This window comes from Pieris brassicae, chromosome Z, assembly GCF_905147105.1.
Source record: "Pieris brassicae chromosome Z, ilPieBrab1.1, whole genome shotgun sequence".
Lineage (NCBI taxonomy): Eukaryota > Metazoa > Arthropoda > Insecta > Lepidoptera > Pieridae > Pieris > Pieris brassicae.
Genome location: NC_059680.1, coordinates 12,110,381 through 12,130,976, shown reverse-complemented (window position 1 = coordinate 12,130,976; position 20,596 = coordinate 12,110,381). Strand labels below are relative to the sequence as shown.

At 35.0% G+C, this 20,596-nt stretch overlaps 1 protein-coding gene across 1 annotated transcript; it reads right to left on the bottom strand.

Moving 5' to 3' along the window:
* Window positions 1-3,604: 3,604 nt before the first annotated feature.
* On the bottom strand, window positions 3,605-16,534 carry LOC123718552 (glutamine synthetase 2 cytoplasmic-like). The gene is made up of 8 exons (XM_045675166.1): window positions 16,477-16,534; window positions 13,874-13,923; window positions 10,849-11,055; window positions 7,572-7,733; window positions 7,165-7,378; window positions 6,767-7,024; window positions 5,532-5,671; window positions 3,605-4,385 (listed from the first exon to the last, which is right to left on the bottom strand). Exons 2-8 carry the CDS (start codon window positions 13,902-13,904, stop codon window positions 4,237-4,239), a joined length of 1,161 nt encoding a protein of 386 aa, XP_045531122.1. The 5' UTR covers window positions 13,905-13,923; window positions 16,477-16,534; the 3' UTR covers window positions 3,605-4,236.
* Between the last annotated feature and the right edge of the window lie 4,062 nt (window positions 16,535-20,596).

Below are 20,596 nucleotides of genomic sequence, written 5' to 3'. Positions count from 1 at the left end.
ATTCGGTATCGGGGTCCTAACGCTATAAAGCTTTTTAAGGAAATAACAATAAGGTTAGTCGACATCACAGAAGACCGAAGAGCTGGCAGCTACCTCGGACAACTAATTAGTCAAGCTATTCAAAGGTGGAACGCAGTCAGTATCTTCGGAACCTTGCCTAAAGGGGCTCCTTGTTCCGAAAATAAGTTAGTTATTGTTTAGTTATATAGGTATTGGTTAGTTATTGTTTGTATACCTGTATCTCATATTCCATAATAAACACATTTTATAGTAAATTATAGTAAAACATAACATTCGCCCGAACGGTGAAAGAAAATATCGTGAGGGTACATGTCTTAGACCCAAAAAGCCGTCGGCGTGTGTCAGGCACAGGGGGCTGATGAGCTACTTGCGTATTTCATTGAAAAATGATAATGAAACTGATTCAGAAATCTAGAGCCTAGACCGAAAGAGGTTGTAGCACCACAGATTTATTTCATTTAAAATAGACTAAAAACCGTAAAATCAGACCACATCTTACAAAGTTCACTTTCCAATCACCTGACCTAGGCGGTAACAAATATAATCTGTGGGTTGGACGTTGCTTTGGCTTCCCTTTAACCTTAAGATGCCCACACAAAAAACGTAATTGAAAACACCTTTTTAAGCATTAGAAATCTTATAAGAGCTCATAAAAAGAGAGACGAATTGGCTTGCATTGAAATTCCAATAATATATTTTTCTCTTTTAAATTGATTGGCTTGATTGAATGAGTAGCTTAACTCAACCTGACATCAATACATTCCAGGACCTGCTATAGCCATTATTATAAATTTTAATCACATTTCTATACTTCTAGAATGGATACTGTGTTAGTGAATTTTGAAATCTACTTCTCACGTATATGTATGTTCTATGATGTTGTATAGTGAGCTATTTAGTATTTTGCCTACACGTGTTATACAAACTTTTGGGGGAAATGGCGGTGAAGAAGCGACACTTGATCAACATGATGGCTTGCTTAGAATAACTGAAACAAGCAAGGGTCATAATAATATATTCAAACACAAATTCTGAACTTATAAACTAAGAATATTAAAAACATTACATTTTCACGTTTCATGTTCATTAGCGTCTATAACTTTTTCTGATGATGATACTGTAATTCCGGACATAGTCACTGGTATCAGCTAGTTCATGAAATGAAAATCGCCTGGCAACAAAGGATCCTCCGCGAAATATGATCTCCCAAACAGGATGACGAGTGATCTCATATTACTTATAGCCTCCACAAAATTAGGTTTGAATGGGTAATTTATTAAGTCGCTTTGTTCAAACGCAGTTGGCTTTGGCAACGCAATACTCACTCTAATACCAGTAATGCATATGATAAACAAAGTTCATTAATTTATTCGTAGCTTCACCTTTGGTTGGTACTTCCACTTAGCGTCATTATATAATTGACAAAATGTTATTACATATTATTAATATGCCAATAGGTATTTTTGAAAATAAATGAAGCCTCAAGTAGCACATAGCAAAGCTCCGATAGCCCCGACAATTACAAATATCAAACCCGGCTAGTCACGGATGGAATTTTCCTTTAGTGCCCAACCAAGTACGAACGGCGGACGAAAATATTCACAAATGCTTTCTCCGTTGAATAATAGACTAAAAGTAGTACACGACTTCGCCTCCAATTTCTTTATCTGGATAATTTTCCCTATAAGCAAGTAGGTCCGTCTATTTTGGGTGTGCCAATTTGTCCAAGATGATTTCGATTATCGTATGAGCAGGTATACGCTGAATATACAAAAACATCCACTGGTATGCGCTGGAATTCGTACGCACGACCTACCGTTAATTCGCTACATACTGTAAATAATAATTCTATAAAAAAACTCATAAAAACGATAATTATTTAAGTTACTACAATTCCTTCGTAGTGTTGTGTCGCCATCTGTCGCTATTTTTTCATAATGAGTTATACTGCATATACGTAATGATGCGACATAAGATGCGCTTTAGTTGTCAAAAACTTTCATTGTTGATAAATATGATTGCAAAAGAGTTATTTTCTACATTTATTTAAAAATATAATATTAGTTATTCCAACAGTTTGAACAAATATTTGTTGCCATCTATGTCACAATTTTTATCTTATGTCTAGCAGCTTTTGTAGAAATTAGATGTATTGTTGGCCTTTCTTAATAGATGACGTTGTCACAACTATCACAACTTTTCATACGACTGTAAATTTCGAATACAATGTTATTATATTTTCATCCTGGCTAGCACAAAGTTACATGAATAGCCGCTAGATGGCGGTTATAAAAATTTGCATTGATAATTTGATTTTTCGGCCTAGAGGGACTAAATAAAAAAACCATGACCATAATTTAACATCTTTAATTGGTATGCAATACTGTTTAATTAAATATGTGTAATTAATAAAGTAAAACAATAAGTAATTCATCTATTTATAACGCACAAGCATGAAGATTTCAGTACATCAGACATCCGCTAGGTGACACTTCCATGAGTTTTCAACTTGCAAATAATATTTGTAGATTTAATATTCACGTTCAATACAAAATATTAGAAGATTTATATTTTTTCAGATGAAATCAATTTTTAAACACATTTCATTTATATATATAGATTTTAAACATTCTTAAGTAATTTTATAAATTATTCCTTCGATCAATATTTTATCTTTCAAAAGTGTAGTGTAATTTCTTCTTCAAATTGTATACAGTATGGGTAATCTTAAAGTAATAGATACTGATCTGAAATATAACTCAAATTATTAATTTGTACATTTCTTGTTGCCTTCAGAATCGAACTCAAAACCAAGAATTGTCAACGTATTTTATTAACTTTATAAACTAATATGTTATAGGATGTTATAATAAGTCACAAGTACCGGAGCTAATTAACGAACTTAATATAGATATGTTTATTACAGGTGATTTTCGTAAAGAGACCGTAAATTCTGGGGGATCGATTCCCTTTCCAAAATTTCGTTTAATTTTCTTACTAGAGACGGATCAAGCCTCTCTCGAGGCGGTAACCGGTAAAAGATTTGAGTATATTATTGTCTTTATAATCGATACCGGCAAAGTTCTTGAGAAATAATCAAGGGAGTGGGGGAAAGTATTATATATTATATTATTTTATTTAACTGTTGAATGCTTTTTACGTAGATAACTTTTAAAAATAGTTAGTTTAAATTTTTGTAGATTGTTAGTGTATATCAGATATTATTGTGAGTTTTTAAATAAGCCATTCAAGCCATACCACTGCTGGGCACAGGCCTCCTCATACGCACCATTGAATCGCTACGCAGGTCGGTGCAGGTTTCCGGGTGTTTTCCTTCACCGCAAAGCTCGTGATAAATTTTAAATTGTCATTAATAATTAGGTATTGTGGAATAAATATTTAAATAATTTAATCATTGTCTAAAAAAGATATTCCTTCCATTAGGTCATTAGTAGAGCTTAGTGCTTGGTCTACGTTCAGGGGAGATGGAGTTATCATGGTGCTCATCATCATCATCATCCTCCTCGGACTTACTATCATCGTCAGCATAAATGACGAATTGGTCGGACTAAAACTACGTCAGTGTACTTAGGACACATATATGTATATTTCATGTATTGATTAAGTAGAATGCTTTGGGTGACATCTGAAGGCAGTATAGGACCACTTACATTACACTCACGTTACATTATTATTTATTGGTTATTATGAGTTTTTGGTTACATTCTTTAAAATATTTAACACATTAACTTACAACTTACAATAACGGAGGCCATGGCACAACTTAACCATTAACCATAGTATCGTCAAGTTCCATTATATCTGACATATTATGATGTCAGATGTCGACGTCATTTTGACAGTTTAAATCGTTTAGTTTCAAATAGGTTCATGGAGTGCTTCTTTAAATTCAAAAATACTTCAAGTGTCAAGTGTGTATATTGATTAGCTATTTGATTTCATATATTGTTATTGTGTTTTAGAGCCTTGGAGAATAGTAAAACGTTTATCTACTAGGTAAAAACACATGCATTATATAAAACTAAATATATTAAAAGCCACACGCAGACTAGCTTATTAATTGTTACTTAAGACATTTAATCAGATACAAAGAAAGTGTAATTTCTACCCAGATACTAAATTGGTACTTATTTGACCATTAGACCATGTTTCTGAGTACAACAGGAATTCGACAAATGTCGATTATTTTTATTCTCACTCGTTGAGAATACAAGTACGTAATAATGCGTCTATGACTGCGTAAGGGTCGCAATTGGAAGCGGGTCGCCGATCCTCAAGGTAGCCGCACGATTCTTCAGCACACTTCCTGGGAATCCTGATGCTGCAACTCCTGTTAGCAACACCTGAAACATGTATACACCTTGAGGTTGACAGTTTGTAAAGTTAGAAAATTATTGTATGACGAAGAGTACATAAAGTAAAAAGCGATGCGTTACATTATGGACTTTAAAGACAACTATATCTAATGGACTAAGGATCAGGAGAAAAGGGCGCCGTAAAAGTGGATAGAAGATATGAAAGCTTTAGCGGGAAGCGAATGGAAAAAGAAAGATGTGGATGAGATATTTGGAAAAAGCTGGAGGAGGCCTTTACTCATGAAGGGGTTCTAAGAAATAGTACTGAAAGAAGTTAGATATTGATTGACAAAAAAAAAGAGTTGGTTCAAAAGTTATGGTAATTTTTAGTGAACAGGTCAGGACCAGCCAGGTGCATACTATGATTTCACAATCTGAGACAAATCTTTGTTTCGCATTTATTTTATTAGTATTAGTTAACTGTTAATTACTTAAGAAGTCTTCTGGAACATGGTATAATGGTTGCAGCTCTTGACAAACATTGTGTAAAACAAAAAACTTGGTGATTAAAAAGTGGCAGAGAGTTCATTGCCAGTTCGTATTTTCCGTTCTACGGCCTTTTTTGAGTATTTATATATATTTGTATTTCTTTTTTGACGTTCATAAGTGTATATATATGAATAAATGATTTTGACCTTGAGGTAAGGCTAATTTTCGTTTCTGACTTAAATCTATACACATACTGGTTCTAATTTTAGTTATTTAAAATTTCTAGAATACGTAGATGAAAAATATATTTTAGGAAAGTCTATATAGACTTGATATATATCAAGGAAGGTTCATATAGTCGAAAATAGGGAAAATGTTGTTTAATCTTGCCTATTGTTTACATTACACACTTAAATATTATTTAACAGAAACTAGCGCCAGGAGCGAGAGATAAGATTCAAATTACAGTAAACCCCCACTATAACGCGGTACGCCTATAACGCGATTTTTGTCCTTTAAATGTCCATAATTAGTTTTGCGTACCACCTGTTTCAATTGTGCTGTTATAAAATTTACCGAAACAATGTTATTATATATGTGTTCCTAGTTTATAATTAATGTAATACATAATATAAGCGACAGGGCTACAGATACTAAAAGAACTTTGAAATCTATAAATGATTTGCCAAATATTGAGTTATTTACCCGATGTGAAGTCTTTAATACTGGCGGTTTCGTGCTGACCGGTGAGACGGCGCTCGTTGTCTTTGCCTCCGCGAGGATCGTACACCTTGATGTGCTTCATATGCACCTTGGACAGCTTGTCTATCGCCTTCTCGATTTCACTGAAATGAAAAAACATCGCCTTTTATCCTGGCCGCTAGGCTGAAAAAATAAATAATGTTTCTTAATGCAAAGTGCAGAAAACGAGGGACACAAGCAAACAGACTGAGGTGGAGTCTCGGGTGGGTTAAACTGTTAGTGTAGAGTGTAGTGTGAAAAGCAAAATATCGCTCCCTCGGCTACTCGTATTCCAAAACACTCATATATCGTGGTACCACTGAACATGCAACATAGTTAATTAAATTTTGGTACTACTCTCATGATCCAGAGTGTGGAATTATCGTGATGGACTTAATAATGCATTAATTACCAAATAAATACACAATTTTAAACAACACATAGAGGTAGTTAACCAACCTAATGAAGTATTGACGGTCTTTCATACAAAGAGACAAACTCAAACTGACTTTATTCATATAGGTAAACAAGTAATGAACGTCAGAAAAGAAGTTAAATTAATTGTAAATTTACATTTACCACCAGTTCGCAAGTCACAGGCGTAGAGCGGGTTTCCGCCACTCTTTTTAATCGCTAAGTTTTGAGTCATACAAATTGTTTGACCTGGAGCAAATCAATCCCATGGATTAGGATCATTAAAATATTGGTCAAATTTATAAAAAACCTTTCTTGATTAATTTACGTTTAACGAGGGCTTTGAAATTCTCTCATTTCCCTTGGGAATTTGTTGTAAAAAAGAATACAATTTGCATATAAGGAGTGGTTTATCATCTGGATCCCCTCCGCTGGACACCCCTCGTGAGTTGCGTATTTATTGCGATTGTGAGAAAGTTGCATGGATATGCTTGGCGCTGCGCCTTCTTATTGTTATGTTATGTTAAGTTCTCATGTTATTTTCACGCATATCTTTTCTATAATATATTTTTATTAGTACCTCATTTTCTTCCTTGCAACATGTGTTTTGTTTGAGAGCAAAAATTAATTAAAAATAATGTCTTATAGGTAGCGACAACATTAATAGAAAACTTGAGTTTCAGTAACTGCATTAATAAACATTATAAAAATATAGAAATGTTAAAAAAGAACCTCAAAAATCTCTTTCTTTTGTCCAGTATCGATCATACAATATAAATACTTACACAATACCGTTTTTAGCTCGCATAGCCTTTGTTGAGAAGTTTACGTGCGCTCCAGATCCGTTCCAGTCCTCAACAGGTTTAGGATCAAAAGACACTATAACCCCAAACTCTTCAGCCAAGCGATGAAGTATGAAACGCGCCATCCAAACATCATCAGCTGCTTTCACACCAACCGCTGGTCCCACTTGGAACTCCCATTGAGAAGGCATCGCTTCCGCGTTTGTACCGGCAAGCGGGATACCGGCGTAAAGGCAACACCTAGAGGTTTTAACCCGGGTGACTTTTAGACCTACTATACGATTGCTTAAGCAACGTTTTACGTGTTAAATGGATATTTAAAGGACAAATAGTTTTGTCAAATAAACGTTAATACATGTTTATTGTATATGAATATTTACATGTAGTGAGCCTGGACGAGATCCCTAGCAAACACTTTGTTGGCCCCGACGCCGCAGTAGTAAGGTCCCTGAGGGGGTGGGCAGCCGCCAGGAGGCCATCCGAAGGGCCGAAGGTCTGCGTCCAGGAGAATGTACTCTTGTTCAATGCCGAACCACGGTTCCTCTTTTGTGCATTTATCGTAAGCAGCTTGGCAATTTACTCGATGGTTTGTTTCTGTTTTAAACAATTACGTTTTTAGATTATTGTACAAATATCGATATAAAAAAATGGGAGTTGATGGAAGGGTGAAAACTAAGGGTTATGTGTATTTTTAATGACAAATATTAAAAAAATCTAAATATTTGGTATAAAAATAGTTTACGACTACAAATGTGGTTATGTTGCAAATGTTAATCAAAAGGTTTACCTGTAGGCTCCATATTGTATTTATATGTGTCACACATGACCAGAATGTGTGGTTCTTGCCTAAAGGGATCTTTGTAAATGGTTCGAGGCACCAAGTGAGTATCTGCATTTTTTCTATCAGCTTGTCCAGTGGAGCTTCCATCAAAATTCCAAACTGGTAATTCTAAAGATATAACAGTCAAATTGTTTAATAAATTATTTTATCGACAATTCGTTGCAAGAATCAGCAGGAAGTTGTGATAAAAAAAATTATAGGATACGGCAAACGACACTACGGGTCGCCCAAAAAGGGCAGTCATCGCAGGCTCTGGACGTCCATTTTAATGGGACCTTTGAGGGAGGATAAACTTTCTTTAAACAATTGGAGGTCGTATCTCCGAGGGACGACCCCCACCGGGAGTCGATTCCACAATTAGCCAGTTAGCAAAAGAAAGTGTCTTGTGAAGCGGACCGTTTTCCAGCCATCGAGCTGATGCTGCTAAAATTTGAATTGCTGTGATTCGTACGGTGTTGAAATGAGGCGGCAGAGATCAACCCAAGCAACCCTTCATAACACTCTCCATAGTACACTTTGCAGAATACGCATAGAGACGCAATGTTTCTGCATTGTTAGAGAGAATCAAGCCGATCGTACAATACGTTGGAGTTTAACAATTTGACAAGGCCTTCGCTGATTTTGGTCAAAAGGACGGAGCTGGAAGCACCGGCCTTATCGTTTTCACCGGCGCTCTTGCCCTACGTCCAGGTAAACTTTGAAGGGTTGGATTTATTAATACGTCGCCTGAATTCGATGATAGTGATTATGTATGTAGGGGGCCCTCGGAACCCCTCCAAGTAATTTTGAAGTTGCGTCTATTTTACTACATGTTAACTGTTACACTAATATTTATCTACATGTAAACCAGATCTTGGTTAAGTTAGGAACGCGTTTATGACAACATCGATTCAGTCAACCACAACTGATGTGTTACTAGTCGCCTTTAACCCTAGAGTGTTATTTCAAATCCGTAGGCGCGGAGAGCACCCCCCAGCCGCTTTAACAAAGCACAGGCATTTGAATAAAATGCTACGCAAGGGTGGTGCGCCGGAGCTGTCCCAAAAAACCTATTATTATCTATTGTTAGGTTAGGTTACCGGCTCGTGGAAGTGGTTGGGAGTAATAACCGTACCCCTACTCCCCCCTCCCACTCGCAACCCCCAATTCGGGTGACGCACTTCTAAATCGTTACCCTTTACTAAGTATCTGAAGCACTCAGGATGTACTGGTACGATTTTTTTGGATAGTCCGTATGTCGAGGAAGCCTATACTATATTACACTAGTCAATGGTCGTGTAATGAAAGATGAAACCATATGTGTGAAATCACTTGTGAAGCCGCACCTCTAAGGGCTAATTTATTTGATGTTATACACGAAACACGAGCCTAATTCATTAATGGATAGTCATTAATCTCTTGCGATGGTATTCATTCGATTATGGAAAATTCTATGCTGATTATATTTGAAATAATATCTTGTTTACATTTCCTTACAAAGAGGTACCGAGGGAAAATGATATTAGATATAAGTTGAATATTCCGTTGCATAATAAGTTAACAACCAACAACATACAATTGAATTGTAACTTGGGTACACTACCTAATTTAATTGACATAAATTGTTTATATACATATAACTACTGACGATAGGTTCCGCCTATTATTATTTACAAGAGATAGCTACTACGCTATCTTTCTTTTATTTCCAACTAAAACTAAACATTTAGCTTCTACCACTGCCTCTACTTATTGTATGTGGGGACAATAAAAAATTATTAGGAAATACCTCCATTAGTAAACAAATTCAATCTGTTATTAATATCTTACAATCTTGTAAACTTGTTTCTTGAGCCCACTAGAATCACAAGCTCCACTACCACATGTACAGATAATGTATTTACATATGCAGAGGCAATGCAAACCTCAATTACAACTAATCTTAGCTCATATCATTGTGGACAGTTAATGGCTCTAAAATGAAAAGTGGTGAAACAAGTAAAAAGAGCAGTGTGTTTGTTTCCGTAAATAAAAAGCCGGTAACGGTACGTACTACCTACAATCATAGTGTCGTATTAATAAGGAGTACAACACCATGTTAACACCGACGAATGTTTCTCATTCCAACTTTATTACTTTGGTGTTAGTCTCTTGGTATCGCAATATAAACGGAATGAATTGGTCGCGTTTCGGCTCGTTTATATATCCGTGGGAGTAATCTTGAACGATGTTCGAGAACTCTCTAGGCAGGATTGCTACTGAGTAGCGATTGCACAATTTTTGAACCTACTCTTTATGTCTTTCGCACATTGCTCCGGCCTTGTCGTACGGCGTTCTAGTGTTCAGTCTGGCTTCGAAAAGGTTCCGATCTTCCCTCTCTCGTGTATCATTCCGTCTTTATCACTACCTAGAAAATTTGGTCTAGAATATTCTTTCATTCAAAACGCCTGAAAACTATACCCCTCGACTACACATGATATGAAACGGCCTGAAAAAATGTATCAGCCTCTAGAAAACGAGGGCAATATCGTTCAATATTATTCCCATGCAAGCAAGGCCGAATCGCGACCAATTAATTCAGTTTCGAGTGCGATTCCGATTTGAAATTAAACCCTTGAAGAGATCTACGGCGTTTTCTATTAGATCCCCTAGCTCGTAATAATATTATATTCAAAGAATATGTATACATGAACCACCTACATATGAAATTTACATCATTACTTAAAAAATAGCAGGTGAAGATCCATTCAATCGAGTAGCCCTCAATATTGCAACCCACCAATCCCAAGGAGTTCGAAGAAGTCTCATGGGTCCGCCGAACAATCGCTAATATACAATGTAGATACATAAATAGCAATTAGCTAGGAATACAAACACGTTTGTATATCCATTTTACACGCGTAAGATAATATTTGTTTCTAGTCGTCTACTGCAGTGGTGGATATTTTAGAAATTCTTTATGAATATTATTGTGTGTTATCTTGTAAAGATACACTACATCCATTCATTCATAAACATCACACATGGAACACTTAATTGGAGACCATCAAACAATTATGAAACCATATTAGGATATACATGTGTGAAAATCACGTGACAACTTAAGTAGGCGCAGCGCTAACCGGATTCATGCAACTTCCTCACATATTTTTATAGAGACATCAGTCGATAGAAAGAAAAACTTTGTAACAAATTACATGTAATGAAAAAGCATCTTGCGTTAAAGAAGGCAAGCAAAACTTACCTGTTGGAGCTCGAGGATAAAAGTTGAGTGTCCTGTCCTTGCACCTAATGTGTTCTCCCGTCCCGTCGATCCAGACATAGGTCGCAATGAGCCTCGTATCACCTTCATTGAACAATACTATGTTCTGATAACGACTCAGCAAATTCTTTGATAGGGCCGCATTGGGTGAGTTAGTCAATACAGGCCCAGATAATATCTTGGGATTATCTGTAAATAAATGATATTAAGTGGTTATTGTGTATTCAAAAAAATTGAAAAATCCAGCAGGCTCCAAACTATTGTATCTTTTATGTTACAGGAGGCAAACGGGCAGGTGACCTCCTGATGTTAAGTGATACCGCCGCTCATGGACACACTGCCAGAAGGCTCGCAAGCGCGCTTCCAGCCTTTTAAGAATGGTACGCTGTTGTTTTGAAGGAGTCCGCGGCAAAAATTGCCTTAAGAAACGCACCATCCACAACTGATTGTGGAACGACGGTCGCAATAAGCTTTAATAGTATTACAAAAATTCTTTGATTTGTAAAGATTTTATTTTTCATACAAATTACACAACCACTACATTGGTATTTGCTATTGCAACAATGCAATTATCAAAGACATCCGAGGCCATGACAGGCAAATACACAGATTCATGCGATATTGATGAGATACAAAAAATTAATTATTCGGTAACAAAAAGTTTACTAATAATAAAACTGGCTTCATAGAGTATATAGCTAACATATCAAGTTACGGTATCATGTTTTATTCCCGACCTTGAACAGTGACTATAATTAAACAAGGCTAAGAGGTTTGGCCAATAACATAAATTTACATTCACATATTTTTGTGGTAGAACAAGTTCAATGTTGATAACCGACCTTTAGAGAACCATGACCCAGGCTATAGATAATAGAATTAACGATATAAAACCTTCAGTAATTTTGCCACAACTTTTTTTGCCCTTGGAAATTGGACATTTTCTTATCTGCCTAGCTTAGAATTTCTGGGCATTTGAATTCCATTTTGTTTTTTTTTTTTGTATACAGTTTAAGGCCTATACATAATATGTACGTAGTAGTATTCAATAAATGTTTAATAAAGATGCAATTCGGAAAAAGGTCAAAGATCGTTATTCAATCCTTGAAGCTGTCTTTTCTTCAAGACTGGTTGTACCGGAAATCTTAACACGTTTTATATAACCTTGGTTTCGTATTATATAATGTTTTATATAATATATATATGCATACAACAGGTTCCGGGTGTGCATACAACGATGCGGACCAGAAACCGACTACGAACACTCTGAAAAGAGGTTTGCACGATTTAGAGGGAACAAAATCCAATCTATGCTAAACTTTCAACTTGATGAATGATCTTTGTAAATCCTTCGCCAAACACTGGCAATTTTTTGGACCCTTCGCTCGGCTTCGGATAAGCTTCCGCTTAGTCGTTTAAGTAAGTAGCCTTGGAGACCAAACCCACGTTCGGGCGGGATGTCTTTGATCTCTTGGCGGTTTGGACAGACTTTGATATGAGATAGTACTTATATGGACTCGTTAACTCCGTCTCACCTTCCTCGGACAAGCATAAAAGCTGGCAAGGCCGCGGAGGAGGAAAGTAATAAACAGCATCCAACTTTGATTTTGTTTCCTTTGGAACAGAGACTCTTGCTTTAGGGTTCAACTGCACAGGAGCTAACTAAAGATTTTTTTATAGTACCATTGTATTATATTACAGCGAGGAAGTGCTGCCAGCGTTAAGGGAAAAAACTTTTTAAATTTGTTTTAATTTTCTATTTATCAATTTTTTATTATTACTCTTAAGTTATAAGTTAATATATACATCATTGTAAATACTGTATGTTTGTATTTTGGAAAAATACATTATGTTATCTATGATAAAATATCAGGGATAGATAAAAAAAATCGTTTGCTAAGTACAGATAAACTCGGAAACTATAAAATATATTTACTAAACTTGAAATCTTTTATGTATTAGGACTGTCTCATCAAACCCCTTCCTTAACGCAAAAAAGCCTTGACCCAACACAGTCCTTCTTTTTGGCGTCGGGAATAGAAAACGTGTGTTGTTAGATGTTTCCGGATTTACTAGTCCATAGAGTTTGTGATAGCCTTCTTACTGAAATGGTTTTTGTTTCTAGGTGGAGTATGACTGTGGGCTATCTAAGCGGTTTGTGATAGACAACTTTACGAATTGCTCTTTGTGCATGTGCCAACTTAATCATTGAATATTCAGTCGTTCATAATGGCTAAGGTAAGATTATCTGCCTTCTATGCGACATATCTGTTTCTTTCACCACAGGATAACTTGCTCACATAATGTCGCCTGTGTCTTGGCTAACTGGCTGTAAGAGGCTTAAGGCATGAGGCTAAAAAGTTGGACGAGCACATCGTAAGGAAGTAAAAATGTCAAGCAATTAAGGGGTAGATAGCTGATACCGCACTTAATACAATTTGATTACTATGCAAGATAATGGTGGTAGATAAACGCAATACAGTTACCACAGTAAATGAGTATGGCAAAATTAACCTATTTCAAAATGCGATCTTTTTCAAAATCTCGTATTTTTGACGTTTGAGTGAGATCTATCGCTGTCTCGTTTCTGAATCATATATTCAAAAATCTTCGACATGGGTCTGACTGAAGACCATTTATGTAAAAAAACATCAAGTGAACAGACAGGAGAAATTATTTTGACACTCACAGGACGCGCTGCGAACATAACAAAAACGATGTGATACTATATCTGTAATCGTAGTATAGTTGCTGTTAATCTTAATAATATCCAAGGAACTTTCCAAGTACTACGACAGTTGTTGTTGCTTGTATATTTATAATATAATATATGACGTCATTTATGATTTTAATTTATTTATCAACAATGTACCTCGGACGAAATATCATTTGGGTATACAGCGGAGTTGGACAATTATTAAGGCTGGCGAGACACTTGCGCGCCCTCTGACATCAGAGCCTCCCGCCCGTTTGCCACGCCAACGAAAAATAAGAAAAAAATACTTACGTTGTATCTTCGCCTTTGAATCTTCTGCCATGATCGACACCGGAAAAAATCTGCAAAGATTTTTTATAAATTTCCCAATTTAAAATTTACCCAACAGCAAGTTAGCCAATTTCACCAATTTTTAAGTTGGCTAGTAGATAGTATCGGTGACCCCAGAGCTGGTGCTTTCTTCGAATTTCAACGAATAAGTATCGGAATACAATTGGCTTGCCCCGGAGAACGTCGTAAAGCACTGTTACGACTGTTTAATGTTTTTTTTTGTACTATAACTATATATATATATATATATATATATATATATAGTTATAGTACAAAAAAAAACAATATATATATATAGTTATAGTAGCAAAATTCTGATATATATATATCTGAATTTTTGCGAATCATAATATTATAAAAAAGACGCGAAGATGTCTTATTATGACGTTATTATTCTGTGCACAATGCTAGTAATACTCGTTTAGCAAATTTGACTTTCCCGAAGTTTATCGCATCAACCATAAAGCTAGTTTTACTTTAGATTGTAATTCTACCAAATAATAGCTTTAAAACAAATAAAGAGTGAAGGTTTCATCAACGTCATGATATTTCTGCGAAAAGAGTGTGTGAACTTATTACGTTCTAGACACTCGACGTTATGTGCCGGCGAAACGTAGGTCACTACTGCAAGTGTCGTCCTTAATTATGTTTAAAGAGTGAAACAATCGTAAAACGCTTTTGCTCTTCAGTCTAATTAGATAAATTACTTTAATGAGCTTTTAGTTATTTTCAATGTACACTAAATAGCTTTCATTTGATAAATATACGTAGTAATAATAGCATTCATTAATAATTCCTGACCAAAGATTGATTTTGCCAGGGGAAGCGACATCACTGTCACAGGAACCAAACTTATTAAAGTTGTTCGTGACAGTGAAGACATAAAGGTTTCAGAACATTCTTCGAGACATTATCAATGCACCACGGTGTATTAAAAATTAAAGTACATACATACATACAGTCCAAAACAAGGCAAACGGTTTGCCTAAACTCACTTAAACGAGCTACATAGCCATCAAGACCTGAATGCTGGAGTCCAAGAAACTTCTTGACACGACAGGAATAAGACGCCTAAAGAGAACTAATCCTCTTGAGTTAAAAAAACCTAGTGTAGCAAGTGAGGTATTACAGACACACGAACATAGTGTCAAAACATTATTTAGAACACTAAGACTGCTAATGAATATTACCTTAGTTTAAGTTATCCATTAGTATTGTAGAAAATTAAGTCAACATAATATTACTTCTTAGGCATAATTATTGTATAGGCTAGATTGTAATTCATGTAAAGTCGCACTCTTTATATAGTAGGAAAAAAAATTGCAAACTATATACGAGAGAAGGAAATTTGTTTTAATTTTCTATTTATCCATTTTGAATTATTATTATTACTATGTAAGTTAAGAATATTGTAAATAGTGTATATTTGGTTGGCATTATTCGTTAAGGATATTTTATAAATTATTTTACCCCAAAACCCTTTTTAATGTTTTATACAGATTACTCAATAACACTTTTCATACATTTATAAATACATTGGCGCTCAGCCGGGGCTCAAATGCGCGACCTTAGGGGTGAGTCGCGAAGCTTATATAACATTAATAATAAGCAGATAACGACATAAGTTATCAATTTCATCATTATTTTATTATGATTGATTGAACTTGACTTACGCAAATATATATCTATATATTATTAAATAACCACATCTGTACATATGATAAAGTTAATCAATATTTAACGTAAAATCAGTTTCTATTCATTATTAAAATACTAATCAAATAACATTATATTTTATTTAGTTTAGCGATAACGAACCAATAATTACATTGTTTGGTGTGGCGAGTTTTATATATACTACCTATTGAGTATATCATTATTGTAAAAACCGAGTGAAAATTTCAGCCAGTGTATCAAGATAGCGATTGGATTATGTTGTGAAACCTCTCAGCAATACACTCAGAACTACCCAAGCCTGGCTTTTAACCAACGTGCCGGACTGTATAAGAGCTGCAGACTAGACTTCACCTAGCCCAGACCTCAACCCTTTAGATTTCAAATTAGAGTGAGTTTCAGAGTACGTGGTCTGCTCTAAGCGACACGAATTTTCGTGACTTGTATAGTCTTTTGTAGATTAAAGGCCTTTATAAAAGCCAAAGGTGGCCTTTTCGAATAGAATATTTTTTCTGGGACATTAATAAATATTTATAACTTTTAATAATACTATATATATATACATAGTTTCTGCATACAACACATGTCTGAACTACTAACTTACGGTACGTACTTATGACAGTTTATTAGCAACTTTACGGTTTTTTCAACATAAAAAATATTTGGAACACGTAAAACAATGAAAATCAGATCAGTAGTTTCAGAGATAATGTTTCCTACAGAGCATTACGTCTGTATATTTTCTTGTTTTGTGCCAAATCGTTTATATTTTTATTATAATTATAGAATGAAGGAATCGTTGGGGATGCATATGAAAAAACAGCTGAGACAAACGTTACAAAATCAAATCTTACAACATTCGCTAAGTGACAAATGTTATAATGGCATACCTGAGACAATTAATCCTCTGATTATAAATAGATGCGCGTCCCTCTCACTGGCCGGAGTCGGACTGTGAGTTATAACGTATTTATTAGTGTTATATAGGGAGGGGGATAGGATCGGTTATTGGATGAATCTATTAAGAAAAATTACGATTCTTAATTCGATTAGTTTATTAGGCGAACAATCTTCGACATCAAGCACTGTTTTAATATTTTTGTGAATCTATATTATTTTATTTTACTTCAGTCAGCTAGCTCATGTCTGTTTTCACCGGTTCACGCCCAGCACCTTATAACAGTGTATAGTGAGGTATTTTTTGCCTTTTTGCCTCAGTTTCACCAAGTTCTCATCGTCTGTGCGCATTGTTAAGAAGAGTCCGGAAAAAATTGGATCAATATTAGAATAATGAAATAAAACATGAATTGAACTTACAACAACTTTACTGTTGTTTGGAAAAAATATTTTAAAAATCCATACTGATTTAACAATGTTCGTTTCGGATCGAATAAAAGATCGATATTTTTAAACTTGTTTGGCCATCCTTATTATGATGCTTGAACTAATGAAGCCAATATCCAACCAACACGTTGCACGTTTGCACAATAGGAAATCAGTCTTATTGAGTAAATGTTAAAGCTCAAATACGGTTATTGACGTAGGTTTGTTATTGGAAAAATTGAAATTTGTGAATATATTTAATATCACAGGTTAATAAAAATCTCCTGTTTCATTATCACAATTGTTACTCTACAATAGAAACTAGCCTTATTATAATTTCATGAAGTTTTCAAATTAAAATTAAATCTTTTAACACATTTCTGTTATACATAATATAACAAGAATTTACCGAAAGCAATGTTAAGGCTTCAAGGTTTAGGTTAGAATTTGCGAAGCCGGTCTTAACCATAGAGCTGGGGAAGTTTGCCGAGCCGGGGCAGAGGTCCGATAGCGAGAATGCCAAAACTGATCGATTCATTGACCACGACTGTTGGCTACAGATTCCCTGCTCGAGAAGGTTGGCGACTGTACCGCCCATCATGCCAACTGGCTCGGCTCTGATACCACCGATCACGCCTTGACATATGATCTGACAGAAACAGTACTCGTAATTATGCGAATACCAGGGGGCCTACCATCAGCTCTTATTGCGAGCCTATTGACAACCCACAACTGAGATGCATCCCTAATTCGTACCATGGCATTGAAAACACGAGACAGTTTAGATTCAGATTTAGTTCGTTCAATTTGTATAAAGATTCCTTCAAACTATGACAGAATAAGCGATTCTGAAAAAGTTACTTTTTGTTCAACTTTATGGAACGTGTCCTAATAATAGTTTCGAACACATTAAATTCTATATTTTAATAAAACTTGTAAATTAAGTTAAAATAATAAGATGTACGTAATGTCTAATTTAGGAAAAAATGTAAATCGTATATTTCAGATATTTTTAGTTGAGAAAGTGTGATTATAAATAAATTATTAAAACATTGAAGGAGATGAGGAACAAGACGGCAATTCCCTTCTATCGAATTCGTATGGACTTCTTCAACGACTTTGATTCTTTGAAGATTCAGTGTAACTACAAAGAATTACACAAACTATGTATTTATTTATTTAATTATTTAGGCAGGTTGAACGAAATCATAATTCCCCAATATATAATATTTTATTTTGCACCGCGTGTGTTTCGTGTATTTTACCAAATTCTCTTGCATTATTCTACTCGGCTTTTTGCTGTTTAAATAAACATAGGTATTTTATAATTTATAATAGGTAAATAATAAGATGTCTTCAAGCAATGTTTAATTGGATATAAACATATATTCATATAGTTTCTCAATTCAGCGAGTTTGTCAGGTTAAGCTGTAAAGAAAATATAGTTATTTATATTATATGAATGAGTTAACGTATAAGGTAATTTTCTACAATTTGAAGGAATTCATTTGTTTTATAGTTTATTATAGTACTTATGATTTTCCAGTTATAAGATGACTTGTAATATGTTTTGCGAAGGGATAGGGATATCCGGAATTCCGGGTATTTGTTTTTTAGACAACAAATTTGTGAACAACACTTACCGCATCAAATGTATAAGTTAAACAATTTTTAAAACTGAAATTTTGTAAACACCAAGATATTGAAAGCTCCTATCAAAATTTAACGGAAATGTTGAAAAATAATAGGTGTTAACTGTCAAAGCATCAGAAATCTTTACGTTTTAAATATATCGAAAGAATTATATATATTTTTATAGAAACATCTGTCGAAGCAGGTTTGACAAAATTATCGTTCTTTCATTCGGTCTTGCGATGCAAATAGGTTTCAGCTTATAGGAGTTCATGGTACGAAAAAGTGCTATTGACTTAATTACCTAAACTCAACTGCATCGCAACTGGATTGTTTTAAGAAAGTTAATGGTAGGCCCCCAGATGTGGATGGTCACAAACTTCTTTGTTGGACCTTCTGCTGACCTCACATCCAGAGATCTACCAAGTCTCCGTCGATCCTCCTTTGGGTTTATCGCAGAATTGCCTAGTACTAAGCCTCCCCTCGCGAAATCTTTAGATATATATTTAGTAAGATAATAACTGTTGTGAATTGTAACCATTATTGCCATCTCAATAGCGGCTTTCATTTTGAACAGATATTTTTTTTATCGTTCTACTTTTTATAGGGAATTATTGGGCGTTTAAGTTAAATAATAAAAGCCCGTATTATTTTGCATTCTTTAAAAAAAAATTAAAACAGCTTAGATTTTTTACATTTCATACATGTTATTTTCTTATTATCCTGGTAAGGGCTTCCTCCAGCGTTTTCTAACTAACTCTTTCCATGACTTTCCTTCTCCATTCACCTCTTTTTTAGGCGCCCTTCTTGGTCCATTCCATATAGTTGTAATTATTGTAAGGTATAGGTATAGTTGTAATCTATCACTTTTTCTATACATTTTATTTTTCGGTTAATTTTAAGTATTTTTCTTATTTTTAGTACGCTTCTTTCCGTTGCTTTTAGGTGAAAGGGAAGTTGCCCTTTTAAGATTTCAGGGACCAAAACTTTTTCTAGCTCATGATAAGTGGCCGCGTAAGCTCAAGTTCTTCATTTTTATCTTCGAATGTTGTTTACCTAGTGTACCTTCTCGTATATGTAGTTTTATTCATATTCAAGGCTTTCCTTTAAGGTGCACCTACTCCAGTGTTTGTAGCTACCGCGCAGTTTGTAATTATTTTAGTTTTGTTTACGCTTCTTCGTTTTAGGTAATCATCGTCTTTCAATGAATCCTTTACAAGCACTAACATTGATACTTATTATCGTAGGTTATTGCACTCCAAATTCACGAATATTCATTTACAATATTTGTAATGTTGGAACCATTCCAGGACTCATCGGCTTGGCTATAATCGGAGCTTACCGATACGATAATATATCGTTATATAAAGTTAGTTGCAAAATTTGACATTAAAAATAAAAAGTAACATCGCATCCGGTTACAGCGTGCACTGAACAACTAAATGGCAAGCAAATGAATCATTTCAAAAAAACAATATCGTTTTTTTGGCATTCTTACTTTTATGATATCTTATTTCGAAATCTACTTCGATAATGTCCAAGCACACGTAAATATAACGTCTAATCTAACTGTCGTTCATAGACACCTGTGCAATGAGCCATGCATTGCCGGCATTTAAGCAACTGTCTTCTCTTCTAGGAAACTATGCTTTCTCGGTTCCGTTATACGGCATGACAACGGCAAGAACATCCCCAACATCTCTTGATATTAAACTAAATAATTCTTCGGAAAACTCTTCATGATTCTCACCAAACACTCTGCTAAATTAAGATCATTTTCTTACTCATTGTACGGTTTCTGGGTCATACACTCATAATAAAGCAAGTAATTTCGGCACAAGAGGTATTTTAGTGTTTAGCCTAGCTCCTTCATCCGTGGATCGTTCTGGATTATCGGGGTGTCATTCCTATTATTGACTGAAATGTCTCAGGAAAATTTCTAGGATCTTTAGGTTTATATATGAAGAAGTGGTGGTTTTAAATTAAGGATAAATAGACGGATATTTTTCTTCTTTCTGTAAGTGGCGCCGCAAAACTTCCTCCACTCTCTCATGT